The sequence below is a fragment of the Varanus komodoensis genome, unplaced genomic scaffold (assembly GCF_004798865.1).
Source record: "Varanus komodoensis strain SLA01 unplaced genomic scaffold, ASM479886v1 scaffold37, whole genome shotgun sequence".
In the NCBI taxonomy this organism is placed as follows: Eukaryota; Metazoa; Chordata; class Lepidosauria; order Squamata; family Varanidae; genus Varanus; species Varanus komodoensis.
The window spans coordinates 7216445-7238720 of NW_025335889.1; the positions used below are offsets into that span (position 1 = coordinate 7216445).

General features: G+C 38.0%; 1 protein-coding gene across 5 annotated transcripts in view; it reads right to left on the reverse strand.

Moving 5' to 3' along the window:
• Positions 1 to 22276, reverse strand: part of DHX35 (DEAH-box helicase 35) — a 44760-nt gene that overhangs the window by 16015 nt on the left and 6469 nt on the right. For 3 of the 5 annotated variants that reach the window (XM_044440325.1, XM_044440324.1, XM_044440323.1), the window contains exons 4-15: positions 22101 to 22178; positions 16158 to 16262; positions 15178 to 15239; positions 13043 to 13112; positions 12272 to 12331; positions 9286 to 9398; positions 7411 to 7507; positions 5580 to 5738; positions 4816 to 5026; positions 3795 to 3919; positions 2301 to 2355; positions 72 to 167 (exon numbers count right to left, since the gene is read on the reverse strand). In XM_044440325.1, the coding sequence (XP_044296260.1) occupies positions 72 to 167; positions 2301 to 2355; positions 3795 to 3919; positions 4816 to 5026; positions 5580 to 5738; positions 7411 to 7507; positions 9286 to 9398; positions 12272 to 12331; positions 13043 to 13112; positions 15178 to 15239; positions 16158 to 16262; positions 22101 to 22178 (1231 nt within the window). Of the gene's footprint in view, positions 1 to 71; positions 168 to 2300; positions 2356 to 3794; positions 3920 to 4815; positions 5027 to 5579; positions 5739 to 7410; positions 7508 to 8841; positions 9064 to 9285; positions 9399 to 12271; positions 12332 to 13042; positions 13113 to 15177; positions 15240 to 16157; positions 16263 to 22100; positions 22179 to 22276 lie in introns of all 5 variants that reach the window. The other 2 variants (XM_044440322.1, XM_044440320.1) reach the window with 1 other exon arrangement.

Consider the following 22276-nt stretch of genomic DNA (forward strand, 5'->3'; position numbering starts at 1 on the left):
AATATAAATGCTACATGTTCTAAAAGATGTATTACAGATTTGTAAGCTAAACTGCAGTACTGTGACTATACCTGATTCCAACAGCATCTTCGCAAACATGGGGTTCAATGGAAACTCTGCTATCCTAATTCCAAGTGGTTCAGTAAGACAACAATATTTATCAAGTCCTGCAGAAAAGGAAGCAGCATTACAAAATGAAAATTCAAATGATCCAACACTTGGTTATAAAATATTTCAAAACAAATTATGGTGTGTTAGAAACACTTCTTTTTCCACAGAAATAGATCTATAATGCTGCATGTCTAAAGTGAGTTTCTGGTATCTGTTTACTGAATGGGTCACTACACTTTGAACCTAAAACCGCACAAAACAGAAACTGCAAGCTTCCCAAAAAATCAGGGACAAGCCATTCTTCAGATTTCTTGGGCATTCCAGAATTCCAGAATAATAATAATCCAGGTATGTCGTCATCCTGAGACCAGAAATCCTGTATGCCACCACCATAGGCCAAGTTTATATCCATGAGGAAAAGCAAATGAACTTCCACTGTGCAGTGGATATACTTCAAATCAAACACATATAACACTCATTTATTTTACTGTAGGATTTAATAATGTGCACCTTTGCAAAAAGAAGTGATAGTAGCCCCAGCCACATAAGGTATTATCACAAAGGCAGAAGAGATCTTCTGTGCTATGTCAATGTGCTATTCCTAGACCATAACACATGAGTCTTAGAGTGAAAGTCTATCATTCTAAAGCATGGTGTGTGGTTTGTTTCTTTTCTTTTTCTTTTTTCTCTTTAGAGAGAGAAAATCCACCATCCATGCAACCAACACATTAAGATTCTGAGAATCAAGAAAGGAAAGGATTCTCGGGAAGTCTAGAGTAGAGAAGATGATGGGGGGAAATCCTTCAGTGGTTTGCCTTACATAAGCTTCTCTGTGTGAGGCAGACTGAAAATCCTAACATGGAAAGCAGACTCAATCAGTTTTCTTTAGAATCATTATGAATCCTGAAATCACAGTACTGTTTTCACAAAATGCAGTATGTCCCAATACCTTAAATGCCAAATAGTTTCAAACAATTAGAAATACTCTTAATGCTTAAATTGACTATAACTATAAAATCTAACTACAGAAAAATCTATTATTGCATTTTAGCCTTGCTTTTCACTTTCTGTATTTAAGGTTTAGAGCATTTGCAAAACTTAAAAGGATTGCTGGCAACAGTCCACCATTCAACTGGAAATGGCAATAAGCAGAAAGGATCCCTCTTCCTCTCTTTACTTTTATTCAGCAATGCAAGATGTTTTAGGCAAAAACAAAAAACATGAGCTCAATGGGAATTCTATCAACCTTTCCAAATACTTGAAGGTATTTCTGAGCACCTTTTGCAGTACATTTTGAGTGAAAACACCTATTTGTCTTTCAAACAAGCTGCAATAAATGACAGTCTACGAAGATTCTTCTCTTAGTACCATATTTCACAGCATACTATCCACACACTGTCACAAAAACATAAAGCAGAGAAAGCAGAAGGATCAATAATGCATCAATATTAGGATCCCAACACAAAAAAGCAGGCATGCTTAACAAGCAAAGAGTATCTAGGCTAGTTTTTAGAGTAGTTAGGCTAGTTTTCAGAAAAGGTAAGTGCTATTTTTTAATTCTGTATATTAGTGGGAGGAAAAAACGAATGAGAACATTATGAACTTGGAAGATGAGCTACCTATGTATTATTTGAATTCTGGTCTAGATTGCTATTTTTAGTCACCTATTATTGTAGGATCCTCAACCACTCCGTAATAATTAATGCAGAAATCAAAAAAATATATACATGGGTCAATGGAATACTTTACTTCTTTTGAAGCTGAATGAGTAGCAAAGAACTCCAATGCATGCACAAGAGACATTTTAATGGGATTGCACTATCCAGCAGCTATAGATTTTTCTTACCAGCCATAGCATGTTTGTGTTGATTTGGGTTTTAAGTTTGTCAAAAGAAATGTCTATAGATCTACCAGAAATCATATATACATTTGGTGCACAGAACTGAAAGCAATTTAAGTACTTTGTACCAAAGATAAAATCAATTGTATTCAGATAATTCTGGGACTTATAAAAGAAAGGATATTCCTACAGCAGTTAATGGTTCAGTGATCTGCTCCTCTAATTATGTGTAGAAATGCAATCAGTTAGCGTTTCATCTACCCTATTCTTTAGGAAAGGATGGAAGTTTAGAAAGGTGACAGTTGAGTATTATCCTGTATCATTACTGTTGTTACAAAAACAAGCTTACCTCCTAATGCATAGAGTAGCTCCAAAGCCTGAACCATTGACTGAGCAGGTGGAGGCTGGAAAAGGAAAATAGTGACACAATTTACCCTGCTTACTGCAGAGACATTTATTTCACATTCCACCTTTCTTCTACTGAAATCAACAGGGATATAGATATATTCAGGCACTGATTATCAGTTTCTGTGGTTGTCAATATGTCTGATAAGAGCAGTCCAACCATTGTCAGAGATCCCATGTTCAGAGAACTCTGCATTGCTATGAACTTCATCTGACCAAAAACACTCCTAAGAAAGTTTGTGACAGCCCCAATACAGCACTACCCCAATAAAATCAATAAAAATCAAGAGGGTAAAAAAGAAAAAAATGACAATGAAGGCTTTTTTAAAAAAAATCCCAATATACTGATTATTCTTTTCCTTGAATCTTGAATTCCTTGAATGCAAGGTACAAAAAACTGGTTGTGTTGCTGCTGCTGTTTTTTAAATTTACTTCTGGAGATGTTCCTGAGTAAAATATTTTCTTTTCCTGAGGAATTCTGTATAACGTTGTTCAAATCTTTTAGGCAGGCATGAGGCCAGTTTATTTATGGCAGTGCAGCAAATACTAGCTTATTAACCATGGTGAGATGAGAACTTTCCAGTAATCATTAAACAAGTCTCATGCACATGTCTTCTGACTTTGCAGCCTACAGCCATTCAGGATGCAGTCTTACCCGTGTAAGACAGAAAAAGTCTTACAGCATGTCTAGTTGAGAGTTACAGGGATTTTTTGGATTTTTTTCTGTTTAAACATGCACAGGATTGTGCCTTTAGTGATCTTATGGCAAGGAGGAATGTTATACTAGCCCTCCTTTACTGGCATCTCTTATAAACTCAAAAGCAGGCAAGTTTTGTTTTGGTTTTTAAGCATACTTGCCTCCACCACCACCACACTTAATTTCTACACTGAGTACAGTGAAAAAGGCTTTACCTCCTGCACATCCAGCATCAAGTCACAGGTAATTAGAAGCAAAGAAATGGAAATGACCATGACTCCACTCCCAGCCTGTATAATGTCTGTATTAGACTGCAGAAAGAGGCTTTGTCTTCTGAGCATCCAGCAGAGAAGTACAGTAGGTTTGGTGGTAAGAGCATGGATCTCGCTATCACTTTACCATCAGCCTAACTGGTTTCAGTGTTTCACTTCCATCATAGCCAGCATGAAAAGCTGAGCAGGCTGATGGAAAAGGGATAAAAGCCATCCCTCCTCTGGAGCTCACTGGTTCTCCCCTGTGATATTCCATGCAGTTACCAGCATGAAATTTCTGGTCACTGATGGCAAGCAATTGAATACAAGGCTCTGTTTCTTGTTCTATTTAGCACACAACAAAATGATATGAAAGCGATCCATGTAAACAAGGTAAGAAGAGAGCAGCCTTAAGGTCCTTCATGTAACATGGCCCAAACTACAGAACAACTTGAAAATACTAAAGGTTAAATAAAAATTTCTTACTTACAGAGAGGAAGGGAAATCTAAGCACATTATCAATTCCTAAAGCCTTGAGCTGCAAAATGACTGGTGCAAGATTACTGCGCTGCATTTCAGGAATGGTGGACTGTGGCAACTTCTCAAAATCTTCCTCTGTGGAGAAAGCAAAGCTCATCTAGATTGGGTTTATTAAACATCAATTCATTAAGCCAACTCTACTGTAGGATCTCAAAACTGAAGAGCTAAGCAGCTCATCCAGCTTTGAAAGTAAAGCTGTTCAAACCCAAATGTATGCTAATGAATATGTTTCATAGAGGAACTGCTTATATAACACAGCTTATCTGCCATAGATTAGAGTAGCACAGGTACACCAGCAAGGCAATTTTGCAGAATATGAAGCATGTGATGGGGAGCTGCTTTGATCTGACTGCAAAGGTAAATTGTGGCTCTTTAAAGATCCTAGACCAAGGTTATGTAAAATGAGGGAGAAGATCTGCACAGAGTTAAATATGCCTGCTAACTACATAAGCTTTTGGATCAAGAGAATAGCAAACATAAGGTGGCTACAGAAGAAAATGTTCCCATCCTTTCTTCCCTGGAAGTTTCTGACACACTCACCACCCCTAAGTTTCTCTGGAAGATCAAGGAACAGGATGAAAAAAAAATTGGAGGGGTTGCCAAGGATAAGAATGCTCACTTCTGCATCCTTTTGAAGGGCTGCAGCATGAACAGATGGGAAACTTCCAGTACGTAAACGAATGCAACTGATTACAAGAAACAGAACTACTTTTCCTGCTGCAAAAGTGTTTGGACAGCCTGTGTGCAGCACACTCAAACAATGAACATTTACTCAAGTATATTTAAGTCTCTTATAAACGTATTACAGACTGTGAAACCTTGTTGCATCAAAGCCATTATCAAGATTTGCAAGGTTGGTATTGCAAATTGCCCAGAGTGTACATTGGGTGGCATAAAAACTGAATGGATAAATAAATAAGCATAACATTAACTACAAAAGAGCAAAGATTGCATTGTTAAGCACACCCCACCTGTGTAAAGTCTGTAGCATTTCCCTGAACAGTTCCGGCCTGCACGACCAGCTCTCTGATTAGCCGATGCCTTTGATACAGGGACAACCACAAGACACTCAATTGCTGTTTTTGGATTATAGGCACGGAGCTTCACAAAGCCACAGTCAATCACAAATGAAATGCCATTGATTGTAATGGATGTTTCCGCAATATTAGTGGCCACTATGACCTGAAACACCAAATAAAGCTAGTTTGTTTCATATTCATCACACTCATTGATTACAGACTATGTAAACTTGAGAAAACAACACAAGATTCTATGCAGAGCTGCACTAAAGAACTACCACCAAACAGCAACAAAAAACCTGCAACAAACAGTTGTTAAAATTCCCAGGCAGAATTAGAAAAATCAAGCATGCAAATAAGTGCTTGATTTGTAGGCATGAAGTAGCTGAAAGTAGGCATGAAGTAGCTACTCTAAAGAACACTGAAATCCTTTCACTAAGGCAGCTTTCCCTTCCAGGCAGGTGCCCTTCCAATATTTTGCACCCTAATGTCCTGAATTCTTGACCACTGGCAATATAGTGTGGAGCTGATAGGAACTGAAATTCAACACATTTAGAGGATATCAAGTTGGGAAAAGATGCTCTGCAGCATAGACTATCATGCAAAATGCAGAAAGATAGTTGCTAGGCTGTATACACATAATCTACAGCTATCACCACATCAAAAGCATAATACTCTATTAAGCTACACTGAGGACATTGAGTGACACAGCTCACCTTTCTAACGTTGTGAGATACCCTCTCAAACACTTTCATCTGCTCAGAAGCAGGCAGCCCAGCATACATAGGAAGAACACGGAGATGTTTCTTCATTCCTGTGCGAGCAAGGATCCGAGCCTGTTCTATCAACATAGAAACAACTGTTTCTACTTCCTCCTAGAAATAGATGAAGAAAAATGCCAGATAAAATGCATTTGGTTTCCAGACCACATCATTTATTTATTTATTTATTTATTTATTTATTTATTTATTTATTTATTTATTTAAACATTTTAATGCCGCCCCATTCGCCGAAGCCTCTATGGGCACTATGACATGCTTATAGACAACATTTAATAGTTTTTTGTTAGATTTTCTTCCTCTTTATTACCCTCAAAAAGTCAGCTAATGGTGATAAAGACAGGATTTCAGCAGAGTCATGATCCTTCTCCAGTACTCTGTTATGTTTCCATTCCAAGACAAACTATCAAAATACATAACACCTCCTGAACGCTTAGTTATTAGAGATCTGCTTCATACAACAAACTTATTCAAAAGAGGAAGCCAACAAAATTTGTGTTGTTTTTCTTGACTAGACTAAGACTTCCTTTTAAGTTTCAGGATCTACATGAACTCATGGCTCCCACGGGATAGTTCCTGGAAATAACCAGGAATTAAAAAAGGAAGGAAGGAAGATGGCTTAGTCTCAAAAGACTTCCTTTTCCTTCCTTCTTTACATTGTATGGAGCAGCTTGGTCTTCCAACTAACAAAAATAACTGTTTCCCAGTGGGTTGTATCCAATTTATCTGGTTAGAGTGGAACCACTGAAATTAATAAGACTCATGTTAGGCTATAACATTGGATACAACTTTGTAACTCCAGAAGTTACAACATTCCAAAAGGAACACCACACCAATTTTTTCAGACTGTTATTCCAAACATCCTGGAAGGTCAAACAAATGTTTTAAGTTACTTAATAGTTACTATAAGCTCTCTTTTCCTTCTAATTGTGCAATAAAGTAGTTTTTTGTAGTAAAAGGGTCAGAATCAACATGCCAATCCACATTATGGCTCCTGATCATCTGGAAAGCACAGGCTGAACTGGCCATTCACATTTATATTATTATGTGTTTCAAAAACTTTAACACTTATGACTTCTTCTTGGAAACTAGATATGCACACTTAGCTGGAACAGCAGAACAATTTTTGTGCAGCTACTAAGCCATAATCCTTAGTAATCTGAAAGCAACCTTGCTAAAGGGGCTGACAATTTCAGGAACCTTACAGACAATGCTTACTGCTCAGGAAAAAGCCCAGCACAAAGAGATGCTTAGGAATACAGGGCCTAGAAATAGTCTCTCTTCTGAATGATAGAAAAAGAACCGGAACGGAACCCTCCTGTCTTGAAAATATTCTATCGGGTAAGTCTGTTCCCTCAGGTATCGAGAGAGGCTCTCCCTCCTTGCTTTCTTGACGACCTGCGGTCTAAAATAGGCCACCTCTAGCAGCTCTCTATACACCGCTTGTTTGATACTCCGCAGGTCCCCCCGGCTAGTACCAAACCATTCTGCATGGACTTTATGCTGCTTAATGAAGCTGTAGAGTTCCCTCAAACAGAACCAGAGATGTATACATCAAATCAAACAGAACCAGAGATGTATACATTACCATTAGAATAATATACCTGAATACTAGCATTTGGTATTCTCTCTTTTCTTCATTCGCACACAAACACACATTGTATATAAGCAATAAATCCAATCAGAATGGCTGAATGGAATCAAGTGATCATGGTATCTTACATAAAAATAACATTTTGAACAGGACAAATGTTTCTTTTGTGTCTACCTGGCCTGTTAAAAATGCCAGAATATCTCCATCACCTTCGGTCTGATGAATTTTCATGACCGTTTCCACAGTGGATTTCACATAATCTGGAACAGGACTGTTGAAAAAAAGCATATACATAGTTAAATATAGGAATGCATTGCTTTGTCTTAACACCAAGAGAAATAAAAGAGAATATATAGTTAGCTTTTCATATATAATATAGACAGGTGACATCCTTATAACATGCCTAATGCACAACCCTATCAATAATTGGTTGTTCCTGGATTCTTCATAAGTCATTCACAGATATTTCACTTATTTGATATTATCACAAATTCTAAATATATATGCATTCATTCACACACACATGTGCACAGATACATACATAAGAATTTCACAAACATGAAAAAATATTTAATATATATTAAAAGTCAAATTTAAACAATTCAGTTCTATTAAACTTTGGCTATAAAGTATTAAGCACAATACAAATACAAACTGAAGTGCTTCTTATTGCCAGGATATCCCATTTCACAGTTATAAAAATCTAATTCTAAGGGCCTACACATTTTGCAAGAAGCATCTAACATGCACTTAGACATTAAATCTAAGATTGATTATATAGGGCATTTTAAAGCCCTTTAAAGCCTTTTTAAAGCAAACAATTCCTTTTCCTTAGAAATGTATTTCTGGATCAAACATGGAAGTTTATCACACACTGACTGGATAATCAACTGATCCTGCATATGTGGCCATCACAGATTGGCCATCATGGATGAAACAAAACAGATTGAACTCTCATACCACTCAAAGAAAATGCTTTCTAGTGGAACAGTTCATATGATCAGCTGCCAAACACTAAGCATAAAAGAGTCATATGTGCATATATGTGTGTGACCCAACCTATGCACACTAGTTAGAAAACTGTTTTTAAAACGCAACTCTATTAGAAGAAACCAGCTGCCCTAGCTTTGCTATAAAGTGTGTCTCTCTTTGTAAAAAGTTATTAAGGGAATATTGCAAATATTAATTTCAACTAAAAATCAAGGTAGGTGGAAACCCCAAACCTTTAATACATTTATATATTTAGACACCCCAAATGGTATTTAAGGTATGAAAAAGAAACACCACATCATGCAGCAAATGAAATAAGCACTAACCTACAAAAGCACATACCACAACAGAAAGTTAGATTCAAAAAGCCCATTGAACTATCTTTTGGTTCAATTATAAATGAACATAGCTACTTTTCCAGAATATTTCAATTGTGATTACTTCAGCATTCCTCAATTATGTCTAATGCAAAAGTTTGGAAGAACATAAAGGGATATGATTTACAAGCATATGATTATCCATCTATGACACCCACATTTCCTTGCTCAGCACAAGTGCAAAAGCAAGCACTGTGTGTGCCGGGGTAAAAAAACGAGCCCACTTCCGCCATCGGACCTGTCCATCTCCTGTGGAGGAGGAGAGAGGGCATGAAGGTGCTGCCAGGTTTGCCCATATCCCTTCTGTGGAGGGGGAAGGGAAGGACTAAGATTCCAGGGGAGGAAAAGCATGAAGATTCCACCGAGTCCCCGTAGCACTCGTCTGAAGTCTGCTCCAGCTGGCCGGTGCAGAAGGGGACGGGGGAAGGTTCCCGAAGCCCTCCTCCACTGAAGTCTGCGCCTGTTGCTCACAAAATAGGAGAAAGACACATTCAATTGGAAAACAGATTCAGGTTTACATCCTCAATGTGTTGGTACTGAAGCCCATGTAAAACAATTCTTTTTAAAAAAATTCTAAAATCTATTTCAAGCTCCCTTCCCTCCCAGACTTTTGGTTGACAATCAGGTATCAAAGATGCATGCTCCTCTAGCCACCACTTACAAGTATTAAACAGGAACAGACCTCTGAATGTAGAAGACATCCACTGGAAATGTTCGCCCTTCCACAGTAAGGATCATGCTGGTATCTTTGCTTGGGTCACTGGTCTCATTTTGGTTAAAGAAATCCCTAAATTTCTAGGGTAAAAACAGCAAGCCATTATCATTTTTATCATTAAAATGTAGCAAAGATCTACAGGATACTGGGAGCTCAAGTAGGACATTGTTACTTTTATTTTAATGTTAGCTGGACATTTTCAAAGTGAACTCATACATCCTGTTATGTACACATATAGAAATTATTATATACATGTTTTGAGATCAAAATAATAATTTCTGATAATTCATCATTTTGATTTAATAAGGCATGCCCATTAATAGTAGGGCATCTACCTAGTATTTTTGGAGAAATAGGAAATACAGTTGGGAATATTTCCAGAGTTAGAAGGAAACACTTAACATGCATACCAAACATTGTTTAATCTGATCATACACACCAGCTATATATTAAATATGCTGCCAAAGCTAGTACCTAGCATATATGAGGTTTCAACAATAACTTCTCCATTTTGCAAACATTTCATACTACCACAAAACACACTTCAGAACGTAAGTCAATAGGAAAACAAACCTATGGCCCCTAGAAAGCATCTGAGGGGCCACAGGATAGTTTGGATTCCTCAAGCCAAGTTCAGACTAGCACTCTGACTTTAGAAAAAACTGAAGGACATCTACCATGCATCTGGTATGGAAAGAACTACACCTTTGAGGTTAGGAAAGCAACCTCAGAGAGAGGGGAAAAAGAGGTCTTTTATGGGGTGGCACAGGAAGAGACCACTGTATCCAGACTAAGATATCCTGAAGCCCCTTCAGCCTCCTTCCCTTCCCTTTTGAAATGCCCCAGCTAGATGTGCAAAAAGACTATCAAGCCAAATTGCAGAGCAGGAAGTTGGGGAGATCACTTTCTCACTCCTCCCACTTTTCATAAGATGCCTATATAACAACTACTGTAGATATAATTTATAATGAGTAAATTACATTCTAATTTATTCATCTAGTAATTATCAGTCATTTTGGAGACATTAAATAGGGCTGAGAGCAGAGTATCATTTAATATCTATGTTGCTAATGAGTAATTTTTCCCCTTGTTAATATATAGCTACAACTTTTTCATTTTTTAACAAGCAGGAAAATTAGATGGAACAGAAATGATATAAAATTACTATTTATGCAATAACTCATAAATAAACAAAAAGCTATTAATAAAATAAACTGACAAGCAATTTCACAGTTTCCCCACAAAGTGTCTAAAAAAGAATTAGAATTAGCAAGTGATAAATACTATTATCTTAAATTCATAGAAATTAAGCTCCTAGCTATTTGTGCAGATCATCACCAAATTAAATGTACCTAATGTCAACCATGTCACATATTTTGTTAACCACCCGGAGAGCCTTCAGGTTGGGCAGGATAAAAATATATTAAATAAATAAATAAAGCCAGTCATCCAGACTTTATTTCTTAGCTTAGAAATAGGAATGTGCAAGGAATCCATTTTGTGCAGAAAATCCATCGGATTCCGTGGTTTCCACAGTGAGTGGGGAAAAAGGTTGGTCATCAGGAATGGCAGCTGGCACACCCACTCACAGCTCCCCACTTATGTATTTTGCAGCAACTCCTGACAGGGAAGCTTGGCAGTTGTGGAACCATGTGTTTGCAAACTTCCTCTTGGCTCAGCTCATTTTGCAGGACTGCACACTAGAGGAAGCCCACAGATTCTGGAGGGATGGATTCAAAAAAGGGTTCATCTAAATTCTGCTTGGAAAAACAAATCTCAATGAGCTTGTATTATTCCTCTCAAAAGAAGGGAAGTGCTTCATCTGTGAAAGTTCTACTTGGGATCATGTTCCTCACTCTCCATTTAACATCACCAAATGCCCTTCTTCACACGGCATTTACTTTAAATAGTTGCTCTAGCAACAGACGAAATCAAAGCACTTGCTCTCTTGCTTCCATCTCATAGACATCATCAGCACATAAATATTCCAAATAAATAAATAAATAAATAAATCATGTCATTATTCCTTGTGCATTTAATCCATGATGCACCGCAAAGTTCATGGGCACCAGAATGCATTAATCAAACCCTGTTCAGGGAATATTGTGTTGAGTAATCCTGGTGAGAATGGGTTATGAGATGGTTAAATAACCCTTGCATAATGGTAAATCAGACCATGGACTACAACTGTTGTCTAACCCTTGCATAATTGCTTTTCACTGGCTTCACATAACACAACCCCTAAGTGTGAACTGCATTTTGAAAATGGAAGCCACATACACACACATACCACAGCCTTGCTGTGGGTTAAATAATCCATAGTGGGCTGTCATGTTATGTGAACAGCCACAGTGTCTAGTAAGGAATGGGTGGTGATCCAGCAGAAGGTGTACCAGGGAATGTTGTTTCCCCCAGCAAAAGTGCTGGCAAAATCCCAGTTGTCACAAGTGAGGAGTTTTCTGGTTACCATTGTACCAGCAACATAGGAAAGGAAAGGGATGCAAGCACGGGAAGTGAATGGGTATAAAGGGATCAACATCTGTGCTTTCCGAAAGACAATACTGAGGAAGCAACAGGCTCCAAATTACACTTGAAAAGTTCATTGCACACATTTTCAGTAGAAAAAAATTTCAGTTATTTCCTAGGCTGAACACGAGAATCTTGTGCTTGTATTTACAGTATCCCTGTCAAGAAAACAGGAAACCTTCCAGCAGAAGATCAATGGAAGCAATGAATATTGAACGAAATCATCAAAGGTGGTTTTGTAACAATTATTTGTTCTGGTGGGGTTGGTCTGGACAAGCTATGTTCCCATCGGATTGTGCCTCTGCAACTGATTGTGTGCTTTCTTCTTTTCAGGCCTTATTACAATACAAGAATGATTTTTGTCTCATTTATCTATCAGAAATCAATCACTCAAGAGCCATTATTTAAATAAATCTATTAGTTTTACCTCTGCATCCAGTGTGGCTGATGCTACAATCAAACGAAGGTCACCTCGTTTCTTCTGAACCTGGGAAACACAGAAGGGAAAATATACTCATTATTCAATTACGGTCAAATGCTACAAAATCCCTTACATTACAGAACTGATTTGTGAAAAATGCTAGTTGAGTAGGCACACAAGACAATTATAAAATTAGGGTTTGTTTTCAATTTCTCAGAGCCACCTATGATGAACTGAAAAGAAGGACATGCTTTCATGCATTATAAGCATGTCCAGTTTCCCCTATGTTGAGATGGGAACTTACCCGTATATGAAGAATGTTATCAAAAAAAAAAAAAGAAAAAAAGATATTAACGCATCTTGCCTAAAATTCATAAGCAAACATTAGGATAAGCCAGAAAAAAGGCTTTCTGAAATAATATCAGGATTGATTCCTTGATGTTTTGTAAACCACCAACTTGTGTAAAAGGATATACTCTGGAATTTTGATCAAAGAGCATTCATTCTAAATTAATGTCCACCTGCCATTAATTAATGCCACCTGCCATCTCTTGGAGAAGCAAATGCTCAGCATTGAGCTGTCTCGAGCACTCAGACAGAGGGATTTTTGTTGGAAAATGGCATACTGGGCCAGGATAATAGGTTCACAGCTGCTGAACAGAGGCTCCAAGAAGAATTTAAGGATTACAGCTACAGTAGCATTACAACTCTTTGCTCGTTTCCCAGTGGAACAATTTGGATGGGGAGCACTACACAATATAGTTAGAGAGTTCTAACCTTTTTTAACAATCCAATGGCAATGTCTGTATACAGGGTTCTTTCATGAGCTTCATCCAACATGATGACACTGAATCAAATCAAAAAGAATACATCTTCAGAAGTGTTAATTATGCTACCATTAAGACCATCTGAAAAAAAGCATTTAGCAACTGCAACTCATTAAATAAGCCTCACGGTTCTGATAATCACTGTTTAAGTCAATCTTGGAAGTCATGCATTTGTAATTCACAGAATTTAAAACTCCAGAGATGCAACAACCATCAATGAAGTTCCACTCACACACCTACTACTCAGGAGAAGGCAAATAATCAAAGGCCAGGAATAGCTCTACTTAAGATAATGTCCTTTACAGTAAAATGAGAAGTTTCCAGATGTGAAGAGGCTGTATGTGCCATATATGGCATCAACCATGGTATTCCTCCAGACTGGTTCAGTAGTTCTGTTCCTTCATGTTCAATTCTAGAAAGTGGTTCTAGAGAACCTATTGCCTTCCCCAGCATCCATAAGAGACAGCCTAGCATAGTCCCTGAAACACCCATCTAGGTTAGTGCTACGCATTATTAATGGAACTGCCATTGAAGACAGTGCAGAAATTACAGTTACTAAAAACTTGGGCAGTCTGGCTACTAACTGAGCCCGAATGTACAAAACACATCTTGCTATTTTTAAAACAACTGGACTAACTTCTGGTTTCTTTCCAGGTCCAATTCGAAGCATTGGTTTTAACCCTAAAAACCATAAATAGCTTGAACCAGGATACCTGAAGAATCAGACTACCCATATAAGCCTGATTAAATACTGAGATCCTTAGAGGCCCTTATGTTAGATCCATCAGCTGCATCCTTACCTGGAGAACTGCCTGGCAACAGTGACACATGCACTGGTTACCTCCTGTTTTGTAATGCACTCAACATGGGGCTGCCTTTGAAGAAGGTCCGGATACTTCAGATAGTGCAAAATAGAGCTACCAGGATGCTGTCGGGGACTGGTCGTTATTCTCAGATAATTCCAGTCCTCTATCAGTTCCACTGGCTTCCCATTGAAGTCCGGGCTCAATTCAAGGTGCTAGTTATTACCTATAAAGCCCCAAACAGCTTGGGACCAGGATACCTAAAGGAACGCCTTTTTCCCCTATATGCCCTCCTGCCCCCTAAGATCAGTAGCAGGGGCCCTCATCCAGGAACCCACTTTGAAAGAGGTTATGGGACAGAGTACTCAGAGGAGAGCTTTTTCTGCAGTGGTGCCCCAACTACGGAATCTGCTCCCTAGAGAGGTGCACCTGGCGCCATCATTATATGCTTTTCGGCACCAGGTCAAGACCTTTTTATTTAACCAATATTTTAAAGTTAATTGATTTTAATTGCATATTTATTCATTTTAACCATGTTATTTTATACTCAGTTGTGGTGTAGCCAATTTATTTGTTTAGGATTGGATACTGTATTTGGGGTTTTGATGTTTGTAAACCACCCAGAGAGCCCTCTGGGCTATTGGGGTGGTATATAAATGCAATAAATAAACAATAAATAAATAAATAAATAAATAAAAATATGCTAGCTACATTGTGGCAAACAGTGGCTTGTGAACAAGCCCCCTTCAGTCATGCCAACACAATTCTAGAATGCAGTCCCAATGGAGACATGGCTGAATAAGTCTGATGGCCTTCAACACCAAGTGAAGGCCCCAGATTGTTTAGAGTGTTCTGTTCTATTCCGTGTTTTATCTGGCTTTTCATTTTCTGTGTTGCTCTATCTTTTGTTGCTTTTATTGTAATTTATCATTTCATGTAAACTGCTTTGGGATGCTTTTGGTCTCCCAAAGCATTACTTGATCTACAAATAAATAAATGTAAGGTAAGGACTATGAAGCAAAACCTAACATATTATTGGGATGAGATGTGAGTAGGGGAAAATATAATCTGGCCGTAAATTTTATCATTCTAATAATCTCACCTATTATTTATGTAGTATGATTTCACTGAATGGCTTATTATAGACCAATAAGCAAAGGAGAGAAAGGTAGAGATGGAAACAGACAACATCTGATCCCAAAAGTTTACTGCTTAAAATCCAATAAGGGAAAGAAGTATCTAGAAATCAATGTCACACATTAATATATACAACACTGTTTACCTGTATCTTGTTAGTAATGGATCAGCCATCATTTCCCTCACCAACATCCCATCAGTAAGGAACTAAAACAAAGAAACAATAATGACTTTTTAATGAAACAAACTCAGTGAAAGAAAGCTCCAAAATACATAAAGCCTTCTATTTCCCAAGTTCTGAGATCAGTGTGGATCCTTACTTATATGCACCAGCCACACACATGAGGAAACAGAGCAAGAATTGCAGAAACAGACTTTTAGAAAAAGCCTTATGTGGGTCAAGTTAAGAAAAAGCCCAAGAACAGCCCAGTGGGGAATAAGCCCGCTCTGTGGTCCAAAAGCGTTTATATTCACTAGCTTGTTCACATAATTAGGGTTAACAAAAGTTACAAAATGGGTTTGGACAATATGCCAGCGCTTGTCAAAATTTAGCCCACAGTGTCACTTATTCAAACCTTGTTGAGGTTCTTGGTTATATGAATCCAGTGATTGTTGGTTATTGTGAGGGTTAAACAACCCATCGAGGTTGCGACATGCAAAAAGTCCTTCTGAATAGATCCTTCCACCATTTGTTGAAACAGAACAAGCCCAGTCTTACACCACTCCAATTGTTATCTATTTAACATGTGCAGCATCTATGAGTCCCAATACCTAATTATCTAGTTTGCACGAGATTCCTCAGTCTTTTCTAGAAAAACATTTGCAATTTGTTGGTCACATATGCTACTCCTGGTGTCTACTACAGCATATCCCCTGGGCAGCCAAATTCCCACATGGGTATTTGTGCACAAAAATGGTCCTATCTGATGGTGATGTTATGACTCCAAACAGCAATATACAATCACCATATCAGCATGGAATTCAAGTATTGGGAAACCTCCATTCTTCTATTTTACATAAATGTGAGTATCCATTTCCAGTACTATATCCTCTTCACCTTGAAACACTGATTGAAAGCATTAGCAAATGGTTATGGGATACAGGCATTTCAATAAAATATATTACCTTAATCCTTGTAGCCTGTGGGTCAGTACAATCATCAAATCGTATGCAGTATCCAACTTCATGACCCAGCAAAGCACCCCTTTCCTCAGCTACCCGGCCAGCAATCTAGGAAAAAAGATACTCCAGAGGTAAAACAAATTTTAATTCTGTTTGACTGTTCTGTGCTAGATATAAACTAGCAAAATTTTAAAAAGAAGTTTACTTTGCTGAACTGAGCTAATTCTGTTGGATAACTATATCGTTTCAATAGCAGCATAACCATCCCACATAGGGTGCATGCAAATTTCTTTTAGAATCCCTGGATCTACAACTACTTTGCTTCTTCATGAACTATGAAGAAATTAGTGCAACCTCTATCAATATATGAAGACTTAACTAGCATAAGAGCCTCAGCACAAAGGAGTAGGATTGCCCAAATAGCCTTTCATGAAACTCAGAACACTGTGAGATACTTTGCCTTTTTTATAGGAAGTATTTTGTGTAAGAACAAAAGGGAGGTCTTTTTTGGTGATGGCATCACAATTATAGGATGCCTACACAATACAAGCAGAGACATCACCCTGCCAACAAAAGTGCGTATAGTCAAGACTATGATTTTCCCAGTTGCAATGTATGGCTGTGAAAGCTGGACCATAAGAAAGGCTGAGCGCTGAAGGATTGAGACCTTTGAATTGTGGTGCTGGAGGAGACTCCCGTGAGTCCCTTGGACCGCAAGGCGATCAAACCGGTCAGTCCTAGAGGAGATCAACCCTGACTACTCTTTAGAAGGCAAGATCCTGAAAATGAAACTCACATATTTTGGCCACCTAATGAGAAGGAAGGACTCCCTGGAGAAGAGTCTAATGCTGGGCACAATAGATGGCAAAAGAAGAAGGGGACAGCAGAGAATGAAGTGGCTAGATGGAGTCACTGAGGCAGCTGGCATGAGCTTAGGTGGACTCTGGGAGATGGTGGAGGACAGGAAGGCCTGGAGGAGTGTTGTGCATGGGGTCGCGATGGGTTGGACATGACTTTGCGACTAACAACAACAACACAATACAATATTTCCAGTGCTAAATTAAGACATTTCTATTTTTCCAGACATTTTAACTCAAGAAATACCTCTGCCTAATCTTTAGTTGCTGCCTAATTTTAATGTTATGGCTTTTTACATGTTTTAGCATGTTATAATAAATAAGTAATAAGGTGGGATAATGGCTTTACCATGCTTTCAGCCAGCCCATTGAATTTTTCTTATGGTATTCCCCACAACCACCTTTAAAACCCATTGTGGGGTAATTAAGTATGCTGGCATAGGTGAGAGGCCCAATTCAAACACTTTACAGGGTAATGGAACCACTTTGTATTCCGCAGATCCCAGACCAGCTGTGCCACCAGAATGTCTTCTTTGGGTTCTGATGGGAATAGCACCAGCTGTAGAATTGTATCTGTGATGCTTTCTGCAGGTGTAACTGGGGCTGCTGGAGTAGACATTGCCCCTGTCAGCAGAGTTACTCTTCATTAGCAAAAGGTATTTTCAGCCCATTCTAACCCTCACCAGGTCAGTAAGGGTTAAAATTGCCCTGCAGGCTGATGGTTGCACTGCTCATTAAATATTATATTCTCCTAGTGATAGAGCTGTTAACCAATTCAAAATATGAAACTGAAAAGGTCAGAGGTCTCCTATATACTATACTATAACATCTATACTAAAGTAGGTATAGCTAGAGTCGGGCATGACTTTGCAACTGAACAGAACAGAACCTATATTCACAGATCTCTGAAAATCTTTAATACTACATCAGCTACCCATTACATATTAACTCTAAAACTGGTATGTCAACTGTCTATGGTCATGCAAGGGCAAAAGTTTCAGGATGCCAAAATCAACTCTCTATTGCTTCAAGTTATATTTCCAAGTAAGTAATCTCTGCAATTTACAGTGTGCTACAATAACCATTCAAGTGCTTCTCTCTAAGGGCAGAACAGGACAATCAGTAAACATATATTTCAACTTCATCTTCGCCTTTCCATCATAATTCTGCAAGGCCATATTCTAAAAACATTAATCCAATAACCAATAAAATAAAGTAAAACAAATTTTTGAAAAGAGATGATAACCACTGAAGAAATGAAAAGCACAATGTCTGAAGAAGAGAAAAATAAAAAGCAAAAGTTTAATAAATGGTAGCACATTGTTTCAGGTGGAAAAAATAGTCTTGACGGGATCTACCACTTACTATTTTTTTCAACATGAGTGGCTCTATACTAAGATAGTATTACAGAAGGGTAATCAATATTTGCAGTGGTCTGACATTAGAATACTTTACAAATCTTTTGCATGCACTCTAAAACTGAACTATGGACCTCTCCATTCACATTCATCTGTCCTCAAAACTGATCTCTCTAACGTGGTTCTCTCAGCAATAACATGCAAACAACTCATTCAAAAGTCTGTATTCTTTATGTAACTCAGAAATAAATACACCCACCAAAGCCTGCAGAACTGAAGATTGAAATGTCCTGACATATTTCACGTTAATTCATCAAAATAAGCTATATGGCAAACCTTAATCATGAACCCAAGTGACCCCACACAGTTAAATTATACACACACAGAGCCCTGCATAGCACATTTTAATAGATGTAAAAAGTATCTCTCTGAATTCAGTGCCTGTAATCAAAGTGATCTGTTTTAAAGTAAATAATTATGACAAACATAGTTCTTGCAAATAAAAACTGAGTGCTTTGTGTAGCCTGCTACAAACCCCCTGCACACCAATAAAAGCAGTCTGAATTCAAAGCAAATATTTACTGGTTGTGTGGCTCTTTCGTTCCTAGTTTAGGTCGTTGTCCATTTCCTATCTTACTAATTTTACATTGATGCATTTAAACTGCTGCATACTGTAAAGTTCACAAAGCAAAGACTTTACTGGATAGAATTTTTTAAGCAAGAGACTTTTCTCCCACAGTGCACAGAAGTTTGAAGGCTTCAGCTCAGAACTTGGAAGCAGGAAAGCAAATACCTAGAAAGAGCTTTGTTGAAAGAATTCTATATGCCAACCTGAGGGGGTTTCAACTTGCCTTGTTAGTCTCACCATAGGACACAGAAAAGCATTTTTGAAACCAAGACCTTCCAAATGAGTTTATGATGCGGCTTTTTAGGTCTAGAGAGGGACTTCTGCATGTGCCAAGAGAGGCGTCCAAAGTAGCTGTGGCTCTATCTTGGTGACTCCATGTTTATCCCAATAGTATCATCTTTAAAGTGATACATTTAAAAGTATCATCTTTACTGCCCCTCAGTTTATTAACCCACTTCCCAACATTTTTCATACAGCTGCAAAGAAATTCAAATATCTGAACTGAAGTGCAATGCAACTATGCCTACCATAATATGTTGGTTGCATTATAGCATGCAATAATGATCTACTAATTAACTGCAGTCCACCCCAACCAGCTCCAATGTGTCCCAAACCAATCATCATTTCAGTGGGTTGGGATGCAACATTAAGGACTGGCTTATGAACAATCAGAAATAAATTAGGCTACCACAACAACTGCACCTTAATACCATGATCAATTCCTCCACAGTAGCATTTCTCTTTTGGGAGCATCATATACTTCAACACAATAACAGAAATCTACCAAAATCTATGTTGAGTTGTGATGGGACAAAATTTGCAGATCAAGTTAGTTCACTTCACTTCACATGTGAAGACATGGGAAAATACCAAAGAAAGAGGAAATGGGATGAATGAAAAACAACCAAAGATGGTTTTTCCCCATTTTCCCCTTTTTGTTTTTCGAAGTATGAAATATCTTCTTTTTAGAAATAAAGGAATGATGTTTATACATTCTCATGTAGTCTTTACTCCCCAATAAATGATTGCTAGAGACCAGGCAATAAAAGGGCTTTACAGAAAGATTACAGATATTAAAAGTTTGGAAATAATGTAATCACAAAGGATTCTTTTCTACCCTCTCCATTAAATTGCCAGCAAACTTACTTCTTCCATTCCTTATTCATGATCCAATGCATATCCTTTATTGATAGAATTTAGGGTGCTTCTAGTCATGTTCAATTTTCCATTATGAATAGAATCACCACAGAACATGAAAAATGTGCATTCTTGACAGTTTGGGTTATTGTTCTATTGAATCCTGTTTCTGACCTTGTACTGGTTAACTGCTGTAGCAGTAACTTAATGTAGTTCTAATCTAAAACCCACATGTGGAGGAAAAAATCACTGTAGGTTATCCCATAACAGTCACTAGATATGGTAGAATAGCATGTAGATTATCCTACATATATTTATTTTCTGAATTAACTTTGAGATTTGGGTCTAAAACTGATAGACTAACTGTGCAGTTTTTAATAAAATTCTCAATTAGATCTCACCACGTTAGAATACTGCTTTCAACCTTTTAACTTCTGCCACTGTAATAACCTCTGCTCCACATCTAAAGCAAATTCAGTAGACTGGCACTATCACTAGAGACCACCTTTCAAAATGAACAAAAATGCTTATTAATGGAAACTAGTTACAAAATTGAATAAAATGTCACCCTTCAAATAGGTCCTTTAATTAAATCTAGCCACCTACCATTTCTAAGATGAGTCTTTCCAAGTTTAGCAAAATCATTACAGTTTTTTTCCCTTCAGATCTGATTTCCCTAAGCTCTACCTTGCAATAGGAACATGTTTAGGAATCTCCCTAAACTGCCTTACACACTGGAATGTACATCCGTCTTCCTCTACCATCTGTTCTTTCTGGTTCTTCTGGGTTCTAGAGTGATTCACATGTTGCAGGAATTACTTGCTTAACTTCCCTCTGGTAAGACATAAAATAGGGATCTAAAATATGTGATGCATAGCTTCATTTACTCATAAATATGTTTGCTATATTCACTGTAAAAGTATAGGGTATCTAGACAATTATGAATCTACTAAGGGCAGTGCAATCCTATGACTGTTAGACAGAGTCTAAATAGACACAGGATTTTTCAGACTTCCAGTTCTGCTCTCAGAAAATTTTCCCCCTGCCCTCACAGCCAGCACAGGAAGAACTGCATTGTCTGCAGTTCCAAGGTCACAAGAGTGACTTGGAAGCAGAGGAGAGGGAGGGGAGGGGAGGGGAGGGGACAGGCACTACCAGCATATGCAGTATCTTGGCAGCAGCTCACCTTCCTGCCAGATTTGAGCCTGAACATGTAAATGCTTGAAATTACCACCTAAGACCTTCACCTTTGCCCTCTTCCTGCCTTCACGGGATGCTTGTATTGTTTAAAGTTTTTAAATGTAAATATTACTTTATGAGCAAACCAAATTATACATAGCATAACTTTAGAACATAAAGGCTGCTTCATGTTCCTAAAGCAACCTTCCCCAACCTGGTGCCTTCCAGATGCTTTGGAGCGAAGTGTCCAATATTCCTGACCACTGGCTATGCTGTCTGAGACTGATGTTGGTGTGCAAAATAACCAGAAGGCTATGGAAAGTCTGTCCTCAAGCATCAAAGTGCCGTTAGATCTGTTAAGAATGTTTACCCAAAAAGTACTGCTTATCTTCCCCCAAATTTGTCCACCCATCAAGAAAAAAAGGGGCAAAAAAGGGTTATTTCATTGCTTCAATATTTTTGGACATTTTACATTGCTACTCGTATCACGCAAAAAGGGTCTTGCATCCCATTTCATAAGTGACACTACAGCCACATTCAATCAAGCAGGTCTTCACCTGTCATACTCTATGCCAAAAGTCAATCAGCTCCATAACCCAGTTCCAGTCCTCTCACCACATGGATCTTAATGAGACTGAAAAATGCTTAACTATGCCAAAAACTCATCAAATTTGATGACAATGTCAGATCTTATACAAATCTTAAAACATGTATCATGGTCTCCAAAATACATATACAAAATATATATGTAAACATATTGCATTAAGAATGAACAAGGAAGACTTACTGAAACACAAGCAACTCTGCGAGGCTGTGTTACTCCTACCACTCGTCCTTCGGCAGTCCAGCCAGCTTCTGTTAAATACTATAAGCAAGAGGAATGTATAATGAGAGGCAGTAGAAATATACTAAGTGAATCTCTTTTTAGCAATGTTCATTCTTCTTTTCTCTCCTCCATTTCCA